This window comes from Pleurodeles waltl, chromosome 1_1 (assembly GCF_031143425.1).
Source record: "Pleurodeles waltl isolate 20211129_DDA chromosome 1_1, aPleWal1.hap1.20221129, whole genome shotgun sequence".
NCBI lineage: Eukaryota > Metazoa > Chordata > Amphibia > Caudata > Salamandridae > Pleurodeles > Pleurodeles waltl.
Genome location: NC_090436.1, coordinates 62,166,320 through 62,186,313, shown reverse-complemented (window position 1 = coordinate 62,186,313; position 19,994 = coordinate 62,166,320). Strand labels below are relative to the sequence as shown.

Genomic DNA, 19,994 nt, shown 5'->3' with positions numbered 1-19,994 from the left:
GGACTCTGCTGCTGCTGATTTTGGAGTTGTCATGGAAACTAATAACCATAGAAGAGGAAGGTACATAACAGCAGGTGTGTTATTAATTGTGGTTGTAGTATTGGTTGTTTTATTAGTGGGATTGTAATTCCCCACATCTTCTAGTTTACTGACGACCAGATCTACAGTTATTCCTAAAACACTTTATCCTATTGACAGTAGTTTGTATTCACTTGGTGCTAAAGAATTACATGTAGACGCATCTAGAGAAGATTCTTCTTCAAATGCCTATTTTAAATTGCTTTACGAGCATTATGGATGCAAGGGGTTGCCATGTGTGTACGCAATGGCCTGCATCATTTGCAGAAGGTATCACACACCATCATTTTCCTCTGACTTATGGTTTTACTTGTATTCTTTTTTTAACTGAGTATTTTATATGGAGAGGGTCACTTCCAAAATGATTTTGCGAATTATGATTTAGGGCTGATTTAGAGTTTGGCGGAGGGATTTACTCCATCACAGATATGACAGATATCCCGCCCACTGTAATATGATTCCATTATTTCCAATGGAAATCGTAATATGGCGGATGGGATATCATTCACGTTTGTGATTGAGTAACCAGTCCGCCAAACTAAATCAGGTCCTTAGTTCTTACAAAAGTTCCCATACTTGAGCATTTGAATAGTCTCCCTGGTATTAAAGAGATAGTGGTAATTGCTAGGTACTTTAGACCCACCATGACAATAGACACTAACTATGCTCACCAAAACAATTTGTCATGTGATTTGACAGATTTAGAGAAGAGATTTCTCAATTTAGTTGAAGACAGGAGGAGAGACATGGAATCTAAGTCAAAGACACAGAAGGACCTTAAGTATCAGAAAATGGGCTAAGGGAGAAGTTGAGCATCAAGTGGCAGGAACCCAAGCAGCATTGACTTTGGAATGGAGACATAAAGGGAAATAGTGCATACTTACAGAGAAAATTGGGAATTCTTTTTGGATGGTAAAGATCCTGTAATTTCTGGAGTTAAGTATAATTGTGGAGAACATGCATTTTTCAAGTTGTCCAAAGGATGGTTTGGAGTATGTTATTTAGGTGTAGTTTTCCTGAAAATATACCATGTGGAGCCTTTTAATGATCTTGTTTGGGAAACGAATCCAGATCTAAACACAGTGCTAGTGCTGGAGACGTAGTGGGAGACGTCTTTGGTGCAATGATTCCATCTCTAGATATGATTTTAAATGGCAAAAAAGATTAGGACGTTGTCTACCATAGTGGATAAACTGTCCACCAGTATAGCAGGAGCCTTATTGGTTTTAGATACTGAAATGGTAAGTATGAGATCCATGGTTTTGCAAAATCATCTTGCGTTGAACATTCTTCTCGCTAAGGAGGGGGTTAAAGGTCCAGCAAAGTTGTACTTATATACCCGACAAGTGAAAGGATTTAAAGGCATATATCAAGAACATTTCTGGTTTGAAGGAAGAGTTGAAGGAGTTAGAAGCAACAGGTGCTTGGGAATCAATTGGAAATGAGTTTGCTGAAATTGGAAAATGGTTTAGAAGCTTGGGAATAGTGGGTTCTATTTTGGGACCACTTGTGATAATTGCTCTGTGTGCGATATCTCTAGTTATGATCATCTTTAAGGTGTATAAGAGGATATGAGCAAGAGGGTGAGTGAAAAGGAAGAGAGTAGAGATAAAGTTGGAGATGAGAAGAAAAGAGACTAGACAGAAATTCCTGAAACCCATGAGGTTTTGATTGGTCCATCTGATGAGAGCTTTATCGTGATTGTAATGGCCTGATTCACCATCATAGGGGGGATTGGAGAAGTATAATTTTGGCTTTACCCCTACACATTAAGAAGCAATACAAATGTGTAGCTGACATCATGTACTCTGTGTGCCTTAACATCATCAATGTAAAGTGAAGCACCAAAACGAACTGACTAGGCTTTTATTTTAACATGAGATGTATTCTGCTATGCTCTGCGTGATTCTCTTTTGCACGTGCATATTTGTGATTTCCTAGTTAGAAAGGAGTAGTGTGTATTCCAGACAGAGTCCTGAGAGAAGAAATCTCGGTAAGAACATGATGATATAATGAGCAGTAGAAGCCTCCTGTTCATCGCATGTCAGGAAAGAAGGTGCTCAAGGTTAACTTGGTCATGTGATCGCTGTGGGATGGGAAAGTCAAAGAATGTTGCAAATGCGCCATATGAGAAAAAGAAATAATTGGGTTTTTGGTGGCAGGTTTATAGATATGGATGCTCCTGGAACTTTCGATTTTAAGTTAGTGTTCACACTGTTAGATTTGTAGCACGTTCTTTTGCACTTTGAGAGGTACATTCCTTTGTGTTTTTGAGTGTGTAACTTCATGCTAAATACTGAATCCCCTTTTGGAAGACTTCTACTGGAGTCTTCATGATGCTGACACCTACCTGGCTTCACCCCTGAATCCTTTAAAACCTTTATTCTGAACTTTCCCATTCTAGCTTGGCACCTGAATAAGATGATCTTAGATCTGTTCATGTTATGATGAGTAATCTGAATTCCTGTAAGGAAAGTCAGTTTTTTTACTTTTATAATTTGAGTTTGATATACACCTATATTGGATTAATTACTTATTTGTAATAAACCTACTAAACATTCCATATTGATTCCTGGTCCTGATTGTGTGGCCAAATGGGCTTCATGTAATTTAAATTGTAAGTCTGTTCCAACTCCCTTGTTTCCAGTCAGCTACAAAGGTCCATCGGATGGAGACGACCTTCTGCTTCCCTGCACGCTCCTGCACTACTAAAGGAAAGTCAAACAGGAAATGCACACTTGGAGCTGATTCCTGGATGAAACGCATAATTGCAGTATTGCAGAATATGAAATCATAACTCTACGTTGTAACCAAAATCTCCTTACCGCACTGTTCACCTTAAGGGCATGGTTTTTTAGTTTGTTGATCAGTTTATGTACCCATTGCTGGTTAGGTGGGGCACACAGAGACTTGTCCCTCTTGGTAATAAATCTAGAAGAAGAAAAAGAAAAAAAGAGCCATTTAGTGTTTTTTTTATTTTCTTTTAACAAAATCGCTATTCAGCATCTCAATATGAAATATCAATATGAAATGAGCTATACGCTGACTATGCATCTACGTACACACATTGATACAAGGATGACTGATTGCAAAGTGCATTAATGGAATTTCAATATATGTAGTAGATCCAACTAATAAAATGCATAGACTAGGAGGGCAAAGCCAACCTGATGGATGTGTACCCTAAATAGTTCTGGTGTCAGCTTCACAAGCAGGGTGTTAAATTGATTGGATGGAGCTGGGACTATCCTAGCCTTCTGAACTCTTTGTAGGAACTGAAAGGGACTCTGGGAACAGGTGCTAAATAAGGAAGTGCTAGAGTAAACCTGCTCCTGTGGATCTACTGGGCCGCACGACGGCGATCTTGCACACACATAGGAACTGAGATTTCACCATCTCCTAAGGGCTGGACTTTTAAGACCCAACTGCAGTGCCCTAAAACCCAAGTGCCCCCTCTTGCAGAAAGTGACAACTGTCCTCCCAGGCTTGGCTGTCTGGGACTGGTGTTTGTAGCAGTGTAATTTGTAGTGGAAGAGACCAGTCTCAATCAAGGGGATTTTCCTGCTGACCCTCTCATCTCTGTGTGAATGTTTCTGCTAGTCTTATAACCATGGGCCTTCACTCTCATCTGTGTGAGTTAGGACTAAAAAGTGTATAACCGTCCTGGGCAATGCAAAGAATGAGTGTTACACCTGTGTGCATGTCTAACAGGGTGCAGGAGGGAATCCATTTTGGCTTTCCTGTATGTGTATGGCAAGCTAAAAGAGCCAATTACTTTGTGCAAGGATGGCCAGGTTTGCGGACCTCGGAGTTCCCTTTTCCCCCAGTGCCGTGCTGAAGAGGCTTACAGTGTCCTATGGGTAGAGTTGTCAAAGTCTTCCCTTTGTAGTTACCTGCAGTTTCCCTGCCAGAGCACTCTCAACTCTGCTGCCTTGTCTGTCTTATCTGCTTCACAAAGCATGCGTCATGCTGTTGGGGCCCCACAACACTTCTGAACCTTTTGCAACCAACTCAGAAGGGACTCCAGTTGCCAATGGTCCTAGCATGAGCTGATCATGCAGTAGCCATCTTGATAGGAAGAGCCCAATTTGACACATGCATGTGAACTTATTGGTCAGCTCTGGGGATAAATACTGAGCAGTACTTTACTCCAGGATCCCTCATGACCAAGGAAGGGCCACCAGTACACTTGAGGAGGGACTGAACCATAATGTGGAAAAACCTGCGTTCAGATAATCGCGCGGCGTTTTCTGTACCGGTGAGAAAGTCCTTTTTTTTCCACATTATATAATTTCCTACTGATAGGATACTTTAAGATATTCCTTCAAAATACTACTTGCTCTTCACTTACTGTGACACAATAAGATATTCTAATTATTTTGGGAGGACTGAATTTACTTTACAATCTATGCATAGCAAAGCCCTGATGAAGTCTTTGAGATTGATGTCTCATAGGACGAAACACGTGTTGGCTGTGGTTGCTACATGAATATTGGTTTCAAGGACGGCTTTTTGTTGCTGTGATGAACTTTATATCTCAAGAATAAATTGAGCTCTATATATTTTCTTTTCATGAATTCCGGTCCTTTAGCGAAATTCATTGTGTTGTTATTGTCACTAGATACTGAAGATTGGATTTATAAACAGCTTTAAAGTACTGATTCTTGATCCATGAGTGCCCTGACAGCTGTTTTTTCACTGTTTAGTTTCCCTGGAAACATTAGAGGAGAAAGGAAGATCCTCTTGCCAGGAGCACCGTGCCAAAATTAGGGTGCAAATGTTACTATGTGGATTCACTGTGAGCGCTCAAGTCCTATGATTATCTTCTCAATTTCCTCTCCTCCCTCCTGTTCTCCAGCTCCTCTGGGAACAGGACTCTGAATGACACATTGCTCCCCACCAGGGTTGGAATCTCCAGTCCAGGAAAAATATTGTCCCCCTCCTCCAAAGGTAGCAGCACAAGAACCTCTTCTGGGCCCTGGTTTTATCATCCTCCACATCCTGCTCCTCCTCTTTCACATCCTCCTCTGGGTCCACATTCAATGGAGCAATGCTTTGGACCATGCAGTTAGTGCCTTTTGCAGTTCCACCTTCCTGGTGGACCTCTTTACAGGAAGCCCAAAGTCCTTACAGAAATCTCTCAGCTGGGCCACAGTGCACCCCTTAAGTTTGGCCAACTTGAAATCCATTTTTGCTGATGCAGATTTACAACCTTCCATCAGATACATGATTTTGTTAGGAAAAGGCAAAAATGCCTATAAGGGAGAATAGAAAATTTAAAGATGCCAATCAGAAAGAGTTTGGAAGAAAAATATTGCCAGAGAGGGTCGTGGGCAACTGATTCTAATTGTTCTTAAAGTTGGATGGTAGTGTACACCAAATTACTGTAAGGCACTGCACAAACACAAGTCCTGTCCTCACCGCTGATCACCAATGTTAGAAATTGGGTTTCTGGTTGACAGAGGTATGCACCCTGTCCAAGCAAGAACCACAATCCTAGTCAGGGTAAGTCAGATACAAACCTTAAATTAACCTGTGCTCACCCTCAAGTAGCTTGGCACAGAGCAGGCAGGCTTAGCTTAGAAGGCAAACTGTAAAGTATTTGTGCAACACTTAAAACAGTAAAGCAGTGAAAACACCACACAAAAATAATCCATACCAAGTTAGAAAATTAGATCTTAATTTAATGAACAAAACAAGATGCAAACAACAAAAATACAATAAGTCGATATATGAACTTTTAAAGAATATCTACAATTGTAGGGGCTATCTGGTCCTGCTAGACCGGGGTTAATCCGAAGTTCAGGCCGACTGCAACGGAGCATGGGCTGGGAACAGGGACTAACCTAGTCCGGCTGAAACAGTACCTTGTGTGGAGAGTTGCGTCGTCGCCGAGGGTCGGATGCGAGGAGCACGAGGGCCGATGCGAAGACGATGCGTTGGTTCCGATCCACAGAGTTGAAAATGTGTTGTGGTTGAGCCGTGTAGTTGTTGATGCGATGTCCTCGAGGTGCAGTGTCGATCTCTTTGCTATGAAGGTGATACTTCATTGTCGAGCCGCGCAGCTGCAATACAAAGGTGATGCATTGTGATGCATCTATCATGAGCTGCACAATCGGTGATGCGGACTCCTCGTCCTCAGCAGCAACGGAGATACATCGGCGTAGAGGAGAGATGGTGAGGTTTAGATTGCCGCAGTGACAGCAATGCGTGAATTTTCATAGAACACAACTACAGGACCTTCTTCCAAGGGCCCAGGACTGGATTGGCACCACTTGGCAAAGAAGGACTCACAGTGGGCGGAGTACAGAAGCTGTAGCAGAGACGAGTGAAGTCTTTGATGTCTCTGAGCCTTCAGAACAGGAGGCAAGCCAGCATGCCCTTCGAGTGACTTTGTTCTGGGGATGTAGAGTTGGAGGTTCATTCCTTCTCACTCTCAGGCAAGTAGGGCACCAGGCAGCAGGGCAGGCAAAGCAAAGCAGGAGTCCAGCTAAGTCCAGCAGAGTGACAGTCCCTTTAGCAGCACAGCAGTCCTTCTTAGTGGCAGAATGTCCTCATGTGCAGATGTGTACATATTTGGTGGGGTTTGGGTCCAGTATGTTTACCCAGTTTTTCCTCTGAAGATGGGGAGACTTCAAGGATAGGCCTTTGAAGTGCACAAAGTTCCTGCCCTTACTTCCCTGGCTCCAGACACACTACAGAGGGTTTTGCAGGCGTTTGTGAGGGCTCAGGACCCAGCCTATTCAGATTTGTCTGCTCCGCCCTCCCATCCTGCCCAGGATGACTCATCAAGATGTTAATGGCCCATCAGGAACACCTATGCTCCCTTTGTGTGTGGCTGTCTAGAGAGAATGCACAAGAACCCAGCTGTCAGCTACCCAGAGATGTATTCAGAGACAAGCAAAGGCACAAAATGATTAAAGTAAGAAAATACTAACTTTCTAAAAGGTCCATTTTCAGACTTTCAACTTAAAATCCAACTTCACCATAAGTTGTGATTTTAAAATGTGAGTCTTGAGACACCAAACTTGAAAAATCTATCTGGTCCCAATTGGAAATTACACTTATAAAATGTAATAAAATAATCCCAATATTAACCTATGTGAGAGATTGGACTTGCTTTAGTTAAAAACTAATTTAAGAGTTTTTCACTACCTCGACATGTAAAACTTAAAATGACATGTCTAACTTTTAAATACACTGAAACCTGCCAATGGGGCTGTCCAGAGCCTAACTTAGGGGTGACTTCTATACATTAAAAAAGAAGGTCTGGATCTGGCATTAGGGTTAACTTACCGGGCTGACCTGGCGGTTTAAAACTTTATACTGTACAGAGGCTCTGCAATGGCAGGCTTGAGCCATATTTGAAGGGCTGCTAAAGTTGGCGGCACAATCAGTGTTGAAGGCCCACCAGCAGCATTTAATTTACAGGCCCTGGGCCATGTAGTGCACTTTACTAGGGAATTATAAATAAATTAAATATGTCAATCGTGGATAAGCCAATGTTACCATGTTTTTAGGGAAAGAGCACTTTAGCACATGTCGGCAGTGGTAAAATGCCTAGAATCCTAAAGGCAACAAAAACAAAGTCAGCAAAACAGGAAGTCAGAAGGCAAAAAGTCAGCGGAGACCACACCAAGGATGCCAGGTCTATCATGAACTTAGAATTATTTAATGTTTATGAGACAGGACAGGAGTTTCTTAATAGAACACCTATTTCTAATTTTCAGCTCCTGTATTGCTGTGATAATAATTGCTCTATACGTTCATGTATTGAGACTGCACCAATTGCGATATTTCGGCTTGCCAGGTGTAATTCTGTATATTTTTAATATTTTCATGATAAGCATATATATTTGATTATTGATTTGGAATAAATCAACAACACGAATCATCAATTCCTGGTCCTTACTATGGGGCCACATGGGCTTCAGGTAAATTTAAATTGTTTATTACTGTAAATCTCTTGTGTATCTCGATCACCATAAAAAGGTCCATCGGACAAGAGTGTAAACTCACACTCTTGCGCACTCTGACGTGCATACTAGACCACAGCTAGTGAGCATTAATAGAGTTAAGGGAGAAATTAAACCTCCATGTACAAACTCACTGAGGATTTTTCTCTGCTACTTGCATGCATTATAAGCACAACTTGAATGAGATGAGTAAATGTTCTAGATTTTATGCGCCAAGACAGTTCAGACCCATGAAAAGAAATTTAAAAAAAACAATTCATTAATTAAACATCTGCACGCGATGTACAGGTTTTCTTCTCTTTAAGACGCTATGGGGGACAATACAACTTTAGCGGGCGGCTACCTCCGCCCGCCAAGCTATAACCGCCGGGCGGCTGCCAATGCAGCCGCACTCCCGCGGTGCCCATTTGGACATCCCCACTGGGCCGGCGGGCGGAAACCAAGTTTCTGCCCGCCGGCCCAGCGGGGATGTGGGCCGCAACATGGGAGCCGGCTCCAAATGGAGCCGGCGGTGTTGTGGTCGTGCGACGGGTGCAGTTGCACCCGTCGCACTTTTCACTGTCTGCACAGCAGACAGAGAAAAGCCGCATGGGGCCCTGTCAGGGGGCCCCTGCACTGCCCATGCCAGTGGCATGGGCAGTGCAGGGGCCCCCAGGGGCCCCACATCTCCCCGTATCGCCAGCCTTTTCCTGGCGGTTCATACCGCCAGAAAAAGGCTGGCGGTCGGGGACTAGTAATCCCCTGGGCAGCGCTGCAAGCAGCACTGCCCAGGCGGATTATCACCGCCGGGGTAAATGTGGCGGAATACCGCCGACCCCGGCGGTGCGACCGCGGCGCTTCCGCCGCGGTCGTAATAGCCCAGGAAGCACCGCCAGCCTGTTGGCGGTGCTTCCGTCATTTTAGCCCTGGCGGTCTCGTACCGCCAGGGTCAACATGACCCCCTAAATCCCTTTTAGTCCACAAACCACAAAGAAAATAATAGCGGTGGCCAGGGTTAAGGTGGGCAGAAGTGAGAAATAGTGAGAAGTAGCTTCCATAATATAACAATAATATTTTTAAATATTTTCTTACAATGATTGGGCTTTTGGATCATTTTCTTATATATACTATTCACAGACCTTTTTCTCATTCTAATATGGCTGCCACAAACGACCACGAGCATTTTGTTTGTTCAATAACGTCGGACTCGCACAGTCCGTCGTTTCTGTTGACAACGCTTCTGACGCTTTACGGCTGGACTATAAACAATTGGCATCCCTCGTTTACGAGGCTGGACACCTGGACGCCGTTTTTTACACAAACTGCTGACAGGCGGCACACGACCGTGCCTGTTTTTTCTATCCCCGCTTCTTTCACCACCGGCACTCACGATTTTGGAGGATATTGTGCAGTAATTTACTTGCGCTGTCCAGGTAAGGCTGGAGGAGTCTACTTTCATATAAACGCGGTTACTACAACGTTGTTAAATTTATTTTGGCAGCGACCGGTGAAACCTTTCCTGATTTATTCTTAGTACGAATCCTGTAACCTCTTTACATTTTTTGTGGTTACACTATACCTAATATAAACATTACTTCTTTAGCTTAGTTACATTTTACAAATAATCAATACTTTTTTGGTGTACATATTGTTATGAGCCCCTTTTTTCTTATTTTTTCTACTTTATTAGAACCTTTTTACATTTGTGCACGTATGCACACTGTGAACAGTAACATTTGCTCAATTGAAATACTACCTCTGGTATGTGCATTTTTTCGATGGTGATTAACCTTGTTATTCTCTACTTGACTTAATGGGATTGCACTGACTTTCTTTCTCACACTTTTTTTCTCCACGGTTCTGTGTGTATTTGCTCACGATGCAATTTTGGGGTTTTTCCTCCTTGCTTATATTCTTTCCCTTGCTGGTTTCATTTATCACATAGGATTAAAATTAGTTTAATTAAAGATAAGTGTCTACATATGTATTTTTTATTTTTGTAACTTTGTCAGCAACTTTGTAATATGTTGTTCTTCTTGGTACATGTATGAAAATGTAATGGCCTGTTTGTCAATATGTTTTGCTCTTGTTAATTTATGTATGTGACTATGTTATTCTCTTTCTTTATGTTTATATGCTATTTTGCAGCCCTGAAGAAGCCCAAGGTTATAGGGCGAAACGCGTTGGCTGCTTGTTCTCATGAATTATTTGGTGTAACAAGCTTTTTGTACCAATTAAAGTCTTGTGGAAGAAACCAAGGGATACCTCACATCATTACTTGTTCGATTATATCGGACTGCTTACACTTGATCTATCTTATTTGATTAATTGGAGTGGTGCACCCTCGTATTGTGTTTATTGATTATTGGGGTTTTTGTTACCCCAGCAACAGTCCGAGTGGCTCATTACAGACATATCTTAAGAGAAAGCAGAGAAATGGAAAGAGGGTTCGGATGGGCATAATTATGAATGGTGTCAACATGGAGTTACTTTACATACATGTTATTAAACATTTTAGGTCAGTATATAAATCCCATCTGTAGAAAACGATACTTTTACACTCGACGAGCAATTTCTTCCCATACTCTACTCTAAAAGTGCTTCCTTCAAACTTGGAGTAGAGATTCACACCTTGGAGAAATACTTAGGAATACCCACAAAGTCACAAGTTTAGGAGTGTGCTCAAACTTTCCATGGCATCCTGACTTGTAATGTCCACTCCGACCATGAAAAAGCCGTAAAATGAATTTGTCTGAAATGATGTGACTCTTGAGAGCTCATGTAGCGACTGATGCAAACTGTTTTATGTCCATTGGTGTCAGTGTTGATAAGCAGTAGTGCTCAGTTACATTGGGTCAAACAGATTTTACTCTAACCATTGTGCGATGGATGAGTCACGTGGTCATCAGATGAAGTGTCCAAAATCACAGAGAGAATGCCTCTGAGCTCCTGGCACAAACCTCGAAAAGTATTTACAAGCTTGCACTTCTACCCGTAATCTAGCCCTTTTTAGGGTCGAGCCTGCGTTGCATTATTTAGAAAAGGGCACGGAGCCCTGTCAACTTCACATCAGTGTTTTTTATTGGTTCGTGGGCTTTCCTAATAAAATCTGCTTGCTTTCATTAGTGGAAGGCACGCATACGTCATGCCTTTTCCGGTGGCTGGCCCTCCTCGAGCGCAGTGACCAAGTACAGAAAACATGCGAGGCTCGCTGTTTTCCATCGGGCTCGTGGACTTTTTTTTTCTCTATTTTACGAGCGCGATCTCGCTTGGCAGAAGTCGAGCGCTTTACATACTTGATTTCACTTTTTCGGGTTATGTACATAAATGTATTCTTGCCCGATAGGTGAAAAGTCGGGTTAAGAGTTTACAACGCGATCAGCTCTAACATGAGCAAACGCGAGACCCTTCGCATTGTAAATGCTTGTTTAATTACTGGTGCAGCATTATTTTTCAGTTAGGAGGCCGAGGCGCGAGTGTTGGGTTTGGAATAGCTGACTCAGCATGCAATGTGTGATCCTGGGTAGATGACATTATCTTACTGCTGGCAAGCAGCAGAACGAGCAAGTATATGAACCTGGTCATTGTTCCATATACTGCGCGAGCCCCTATAGCAATAGTCTGCTGTCCTGCACTACTGCCTGCGGTACCACTCTACACAGCATCTCATTCATGAGCATGGCCATGCACAGCTTCCTCTGGCCTACATTGTCTCGTGAGAGACTGTGGCTGTCACGTGTGGCCTCTCCATCAATAGTGGGACTGCCGTGCACAGCCCATCGTTCCTAAGAATACACATCCCAACAGTATATAGCCCCTTCCTCGTGAGAGGCTGTGTGCAGCCTCCACACAGCACTTATGTATTTCCACAGGGTCCTTCCTTTCACGGCTGAGGCTGGGGAATGAAAAAGGCCATAACGTCACTACTTTCTAGTAATAGGTTATTACAAGTGAGCAGGGACGTAATGTTCTTATTACAGGCGAGCTCTGATGTGCGAATTCGCCTGTAAAACGAAATTTAGGGACAGCATGCTAGAAAGACAGCAACTTCTCATGTATTATGATTCTGTTACGTTTTTAAAAACACCTTTTTAATATTGTATAATACAGCTCGGTTTATGATCACAAATAAAACACATGCAAAGCATTGTGCAACTTGAGAAAAGCAATTTCATTCACAGTGACTGAAATGTGCTGCATTTATCACTATGCCATTGAAGACTGATAATTAATAGATCATGAGCTTTTATACCTCTATGCGCTTGCAAAAAAGCTTCCTTAGATCAAGGCCCAGTGCAATGCTCCTTAGTGGGCGCCTGGGGTATCTGGTGATAGACAAAGGCCAAGTCTGAGGTGACCCAGCACCCACATGCAGCAGTCCACGGACAGTTTCCTGCTGGTACCTTGGGCCTGCCTTTAGTAGCTCACCCAATATCACAGCTCTGATCCTGAGGTAGGTGAGGAGGAAAGCAAGACCAGGCACAAAATAGCTGTACCCGCTGTGAACAGCGCTTTGATGCTATGCCCCAGTGACTTCATCAGGTAGGGATACTGAGCATATCTGGACAGAAGATATTGTGTGGCTTATAAGAGTAGAAATAAATACCAGGAAGGACACTGGTCATTTTTCTTAAAGTTTGAATGCCCAATGAGCTAGTTGCATCATCACCTCAAGGGTCGGTCACTTACAGACTTGCGGCTGCATGACTGCACTCGCTTGCTGATCCTTCCCTTCAAGTCATGGGGGCCTTTCCCAGAGACAATACAGCAATGGATAAAGATGAAAGTATTGTTAGACCTGGGATGTGCTTGACATCTAGGCCTTGATGTAAACCAATAGTTTTTAACCTATGGTCCAGGGACCACTGGGAACCGCAACACTTACCCAGGGGGTTCTCAAAAGCTTAGAAAATTAAAAATATATATTATAACACAGACTATTAAAGTGTATCTATATAAAGAAACAAAATGTGTATTTTGTTGATCAGAGCTTGTTTCAGTAATTTTGGGCCAGATGTATCGAAACCACATTTTGCACTCCCTAAATATCAAATTTTAAGAAATCCCTATTTAGGTAATGCAAAATGCTATGTAACAAAATAGCGATTCCATAATAGCGATTCCGACAGAATCACAATTAGGGAATCGCTATTAGGGATTGCAACACCATTTGTTCCTATGGGCCTGAAGGCCTGAAGGCCCATAGGTGCGAATGGTTTCGCATTTCCTAATTTGTGATTTTCTATTAGGAAATCGCAAATTAGGAAATGCAAAACCAAGGGTGCAGAGGGCTTTGATGCACCCCCCAAAAAATATATTACCGGCAGCAATTTCCACAGTACTGGAGGTATGCATGGACATTTTATACATATACATTACAGTTTTCTCTTCGAACCCCCCAAACCCCAAATAGACATGTTTTGGATACTCACACCACAGCCTCGATGGTGCAGCCATCTTCAAAGGACTGGATCTGGAATCCTTTCAGATGCCGGTAGGGGATTCGAGCTTCACTAACTTTCAAGCAGCAGTCCACAACATCATTGTTGCTGCAGTGAACTAGGAAACAGAAGCACAATTCTTTTGGTGAACCCCATGTCTCACTAGAGGCTGAGCAAATAGACAAGAATGATCTCAGCCAATCCCTGAGAGGGATTTACACCTTCTGAGAAACTTTTAAGATTAAAGGCCTGATTTAGCAGTGGCTGGTAATGGAAAAGTCTTCGATTTATAGTTAAGTGATGAATAGAAAGGAGAAACCCAACCAACGAGAAGTTTCTTTCCTTGTGGAATGTAAACAGTAAGGCGAAGGACATTCTGGCGGCAGCCCCACATCAAGGTATCATGCTTTCTTCACAAATCAAAAAAAATCATTACCACAAAGCCTAAATTAGGCACTAAAAATGGAAGGTTTTTTTGTACCAACCATATCTACATAAGGCCCTGCAGACCTGACTTTGGGCTCGGCTGCAATGGAAAATCCACTTATGGGCAAAGCAGAACTTTTTATAGAATACTGACCTTTGCAGTACTGTTCTGGTTGCAGAGGTAATTACTTCAGAGTATTCTCTGCCAACGTCAGAATCCTTCAACAATGGGTTTTCCACTAGCCCCAGCAACCATACGATTTTACTGTATCGACCAACTCTAAAGCAAGCCCTAAGACTTTCTGAACATCTGTCTACAGATGTGGCATGTCATGGGAAATGCTATACTGTACACAATAGGGATATAGCAAGTAAGCGAGATGTCCAATACCCACTTACAAGGAGTAACTCACAATGTCAATATCAAGTACATTTTGAAGTGTTTTTATTTGGATAGTATTAAGCATACATATCAATAAAATAGGCGAGCATCAATTAAAAAAAAAGAAAAAAAAGACTGTGAAAAAATAACCTCTTTCACATGCCAAATTCATGAAAAGAAAGACATATTGACATATTGAAGCTCCAGAGGCTGCCAACCCAGGCAATCTCAAGAAATCTCCCCAGAGCAAAATTATCAGTGCTGTCTTCAAAGCTTTCAGAACAAATGACCCTAAATATCTTCAGTCGGTGCTACCAAGCTATGGTCCTAATCGAAAGCTGGGATCCAGTAGTGCAAATCTAGTCATCTAGGATTGAGTTAATCACAAATCCTATGGCGGGAAGGTAATCCAAGTAGTTGGAACCCAGCTCGGCTCTGGACCCTCCTGTGTCCAAAAATGTCTGAAAACAAGCCTCTTCAAAGACGTCTTCCCAAACATTCATTAAACGATCAGAATTCCTCTCACACCTGTTAAAGAGACAAGGCCCCTCTTTGCTCAGTTGTTGGTGGTGCATCCCTACCAAATTAGATCACAGTACCAGATAGGATGATCATACGGAATCAACCTGACCAGATGCTTACACTGTTATTCGTTGCCATGAAGTGGCAAGATGCTCCAACCGTGGTAGCAGCCAATCATGGCCGGAACTTGGAGAGGGCCAGGGGCACTACAGGGGGCCTCTAGATTTGAAATAAATAGACGAGGCAGGAAATGAGCAGGCTTTAGGAGAACAAGACTGGCACTACAAAGCAAAGTCCTTATGACTTATCAGTGAAAGGATACAAGTCATCAAGTCAAAACCGGATGAGACTGAAATGTTCCTTGTGGGGGGCAAATGCAAGAATTGACAGAAAAAATAAAGCCATTGAATCATTAGGGGGGGCCTCTAAGTCTATACTGAAAACACCAGTTGTGTTGTAGGGGAGATCTAAAAACAGTAGAAAAGCAACTTCAAGCCAGAAATAACACCTTGACATTTGATAGCCCTTGCTTCACTATTTTACATTCTTCCGTAGTTAGCTCACTAACCTGAATCTAACCGATGTTACCAAAACTTATTTGAATCCAATGCCAATTCCCCGTAAATATCACAAAGGCTGAAAGGAGCTGGCATTGTGACAGGACTGCAGCCTTTCATTTGATATTAGAGACATTTAATGCTAATCTATTCTCCTTAGGCAGAGCCTGAGTAGAGAATAGCAATAAGCAGCCGGGTACAATTGCTGCAAATGATTTACGTAAGTTATTTTGTTCATGGCAGTTAACATCTAAATCCTATTTTTGAAAGGTACTTGGCATTTTTTATTAAATGACAAAATTTGATGGGGTGTTACTTGTCCACTTTCTAAAAGCATGCCATAACAACAATTCCTACAAAACCCAGAATCAGGAACTTCTATTTTCGTCTTCCTGTTCAAAAATAAATTAATTCAGTGAGTTGTTCACTAGCAGCTCCGGACTTGCGTTGAATCGAAAGATATTCACTTTGTATACATTCATTCTAGCTTTAGATGACCGACGCAGCAGAGTCCGCCTTCGTGGACAGCCAAGACAAAGAAACCTGGGCAGGCGAGGATGACCAGGGAACAGTTTTGATACTACTGACATCTTTGTTGCTTTGATGTTGGGCACAATGTACTACAGGGCAGAATAGACAAATGGGCAGAAATTACGGCTATTACTTTGCCTTGGGTCAGGTCCCTCTTGGCAATCTCATATCCGCAAGTCAAGATGGTGGGTATAGACAATCTCATATCTGCAAGTCAAGATGGTGGGTATTTTCTGTTCACAACTCACCACCTTAAAGGAGAGGTTTTTCAGGGTCATACTTTTTTCCATTTTTTTACGTCTCTTAGCAGTAATCAAGAGGAATGTACTGGATTTCTAAATATAGCATGATGACCTCGTACTTAGTAGCATGTCTGGATGACAAGAACAAGAACCATGCATTAAGTGACTTTTCTGCTATTCGAGTACTGTATATCTGTCTTTGAGAAGTGCATGATTGGATGCCAATCAGTTATCTTCGAATGGGACAAAGAATGAGGTTATGATTGTAAGGAATGACATCGGCCCACTCTCCAATCTCTATGGACTTCTTCCCTATGTGGCCTGCTGCAACCGGCATTCAACATACACCAGCTACCCAGGCTAACGATCTAAGAATGGTTACAATCTAGGAGAGATTTCCTTTTGTTTACCCTAAAATAGAACATCTGGCACAATCGTACATTCACAATGCATGAGGACTCTGCCTCTAATACTCTATATCAATTTTTAAAGACATGCGGCTCATTAGATTTATGGATCCTGAAGTAAACTGGAAATGACCACCAATAGCCATTCCTTCTTCTTATGTACAGTTTTTTGTATGGGCTACTAAGAGTGGATACAATTATATTTAGATGTCCGCTGTGGAGCATTTAAACATCAAAGATACAAAATTAAGGTTGGTTTTATCACACACAAGAAGCCAAAGTATAGGTAGGTCTTCTTGCCATAGCCATACGGTTCTTTGTTCATTTTACCACGAAGGGAGCGAGCAGGCGAACAATGTGTTTGACATGAAATGTAGCAGATAAGACATGAGAAAATGCATAAGTGCTAATATCTTTAGATACTGATAACACCTACTTATTATATTCATTTCTTGTGGAGCAATTTACGTTTAACGAGTCAAAATAAGCACCAATCATCTTCACATTTGGAAACCCAAGAATTTCTAGTCCAAGAACCTAAGGAAACTTCCCACTAGACAGGGAAAGCTAGTCATTAACCCACAAGACTAACATCAACAGCCACAATTTCATAGAGTAACTCATCAGAACTCAATATACACTATGTGATGAAATAGATCTGGATACAATAATATCTAGAGCCTGCAACATATTTATAATTTTATAGGTTTTCAAAATTGATCCTTTAGATGAGGTTAATAATGCCATTAGTTTCTCCTAGCTACATCTAAAATTCGATGTTGTCTGTATTTCCTGTCAAAGAATATGCTTGCCTCTTTAGCTTACACATAAATATTTTCTGGAATCCACATTCAATAATTTTCTGTAAACAAATTTACTGCTTAGAAAATTTTATGGCATCCTATAGTACACACTTCTAGTAATTAGTAAGGCATGTGTGTTAGTATAGTATTGTACAATGGTCCCTAGAGAGAAAAGGTATACTTATAAATATTTTGTATTGTTAATATAGCTTCATCTATTGTAGCTGTCATTTATTGATAATTAAATTACCAAAGGTAATATGAAGATTTATAAAATCTGCACAATATAAAGTTGCAAATTGCTCACAAAATAGTTATATGTTCTCCTAAAGATACAAGAGTGTGTATCTAATGTATCTGCTGATGGTGCACAATAACTAAAATTTCTAAAATGATATACAAAACTTTATATCACTATAAGAACTTGGATTCTTGTGGCAGTTTTCCACTGGTGCCATAAGTCCCTGGGTACAATTGCAGTTCATTACAACAGCAAAAACTTACTTTGTGTACCTTCTCTCTAGAGGCAGAAAGATCAAACGACCAAGGCTTGCTCTTTGGTAGTAATCACCCACAATAAAAATCAATGTTCAACCACGACTATATCTTTTAAAATTTGTAACTCAGCATTTGGATTTATGAGATAAGAAATAATGCAAACTAGAACGAATATGCTTATGAAGAAGTGATCATGAAGACACAAATATGCTGCAGACTGCAAAGCTAACCATTAATCTAACTCTAACTCTATCCAAAACCCTAACTCTAAACGCTGTCCTATACTGTAAAGTTTACTTCTTGTGCTACCTTTGGTCTACACTACTAACCATAACCCCGGCCTACAGCTAATCCACACCATACCCCAATCCTCAACCCAGCTCTGAGCTTAAACTTCAACCCAACCACAACAAATCCCAGCCACTGCTCTTTTAACAATCCTATTCCTATGCCTATCCATTAATTAAACCCCCAAGAAATCCTATCCTTAACATTCCCCACAGTCTACAATGATGACATTGTTAATAAAGAACTGTTTATTACATACATTAATTGCCCTCCTTATTAGTTAAATAGCTTTCACCAATTTTCTCTTTTCTTGATGAAGCAGAGAAAATAAAATATGACAATCCCAAGAAAATAAGATGGTCCTAGTGCCTGCTGGAATTGAGCTACAACCCTTACAATATTCTAGCACTTTGGAAAGTGTGGTCGGAGGGGATACAGCATGTCTGTATTGATCATAGAGTATACACCGAATGCAAACAGCAATGACTCTGAATGTAGTTGCCTGTCATCAGAACAACAGAAGGCCCCTCAAAAAGTAAAGTGTATAGAGTTTAGTCATGGAAAAATATTTTTAAAATTTGCCAACTCTAGAAAATAGAAATTTTAAAAAAAAAGTTAAAACACCCTTTTGAAGATGGAGGACGTAAAATGTCTCCTATTTGCATGCCCCTATTTTCTGCCAGTCAAACATGCGGTTTATGCACTTACATTCCTGATTCTACTTAAACATTACTTATAATATTTATAATTGTGATTTTAAAAGTCTGCATTATATTGTTTAAATTTTCCCAATTGTATATGATGGATTTGAGGATGTTGTGGCTACATGGGATATCGTGGACCTAATGTTGCCTAACAAAAATACTGTGTCCTAATTATTGTGCACACAAATATCACCTCAAGGGAGTTGATATTATAACATTTCTACTCAATGGAAATGGATTTATAATTTTGTAATTTATATTTATTTTAGCCAATAATTTTGTCAAGGTTATTCTGAACATACACGCTTTTCATGCATCAATATGATTAGAGTTTAAATTGGCTAAAAGCAGATAGGCATAAACACATACGTAAACAAATGAGAATCAAACATGTACAATTGAACCTCTGAATCCCTACTGATCTTTGTGGAACTCAATCCCTAGAGGTGTCAGAGTTTATTGTAACATAGGCTTAGGGTAAAATGTAGATATATAATGTACTCAACACTTTTTGTATCTCAAAAGCCCATGTACTTCGCAGAAAGACATGTACACAATCTTTGTGGATTTGTTGGTACTTTCTTTGATGGATAATGTTGCAGAAGCATAAACTGTAATTTCAAATAGGTATTATCTGCCCATCCCTTTCTCAGTCATCTCCTGCATTACCCTGCTACCTTCCACTGCATCTTTTTAATGATTTTATTGTTACATTGTGTTGTCCTATGTTGTGTTGTGCACTGTTTTTATCCTGTGTCTTTTTTATGATTTTATTGTTACATTGTGTTGTGCTATGTTGTGTTGCTTTGTTTTTATCCTGTATCTTTTTAATGATTTTATTGTTACACTGCGTTGTGCTATGTTGTGTTGGGTTATGTTACAACAAGTTGTATTGCACCCAATCTACCACTGGCATGTCACTGCAGCATCTTTCCAGACCTCACCTACTGAGAAGTGTTCTAAGCATCAAGTGTAAAGTTATTGTCTAATTTTAAAGCCCAGCCTTCTCCTTCACACCCATATCTGGACCTCGAGTTCCAGTACCACTCTTCTGGCTAAATGCTTTCTTCTTCCTTCCTTTAAAGACGTTTGATGTGTACTTCAAGCAGGGATGCTGTGAAGACATTCCTCTTTCTAATGAAACATGGGGTGCATCGGAT

At 41.1% G+C, this 19,994-nt stretch overlaps 1 protein-coding gene across 1 annotated transcript in view; it reads right to left on the bottom strand.

Moving 5' to 3' along the window:
• CCL19 (C-C motif chemokine ligand 19) overlaps nucleotides 1-19,994 on the bottom strand; it is a 1,093,152-nt gene that overhangs the window by 11,328 nt on the left and 1,061,830 nt on the right. Inside the window, exons 7-8 of the mRNA XM_069213346.1 lie at nucleotides 13,466-13,592; nucleotides 2,904-3,009 (exon numbers count right to left, since the gene is read on the bottom strand). Coding sequence (XP_069069447.1) covers nucleotides 2,904-3,009; nucleotides 13,466-13,592 — 233 coding nt within the window. The remainder of the gene's footprint in view (nucleotides 1-2,903; nucleotides 3,010-13,465; nucleotides 13,593-19,994) is intronic.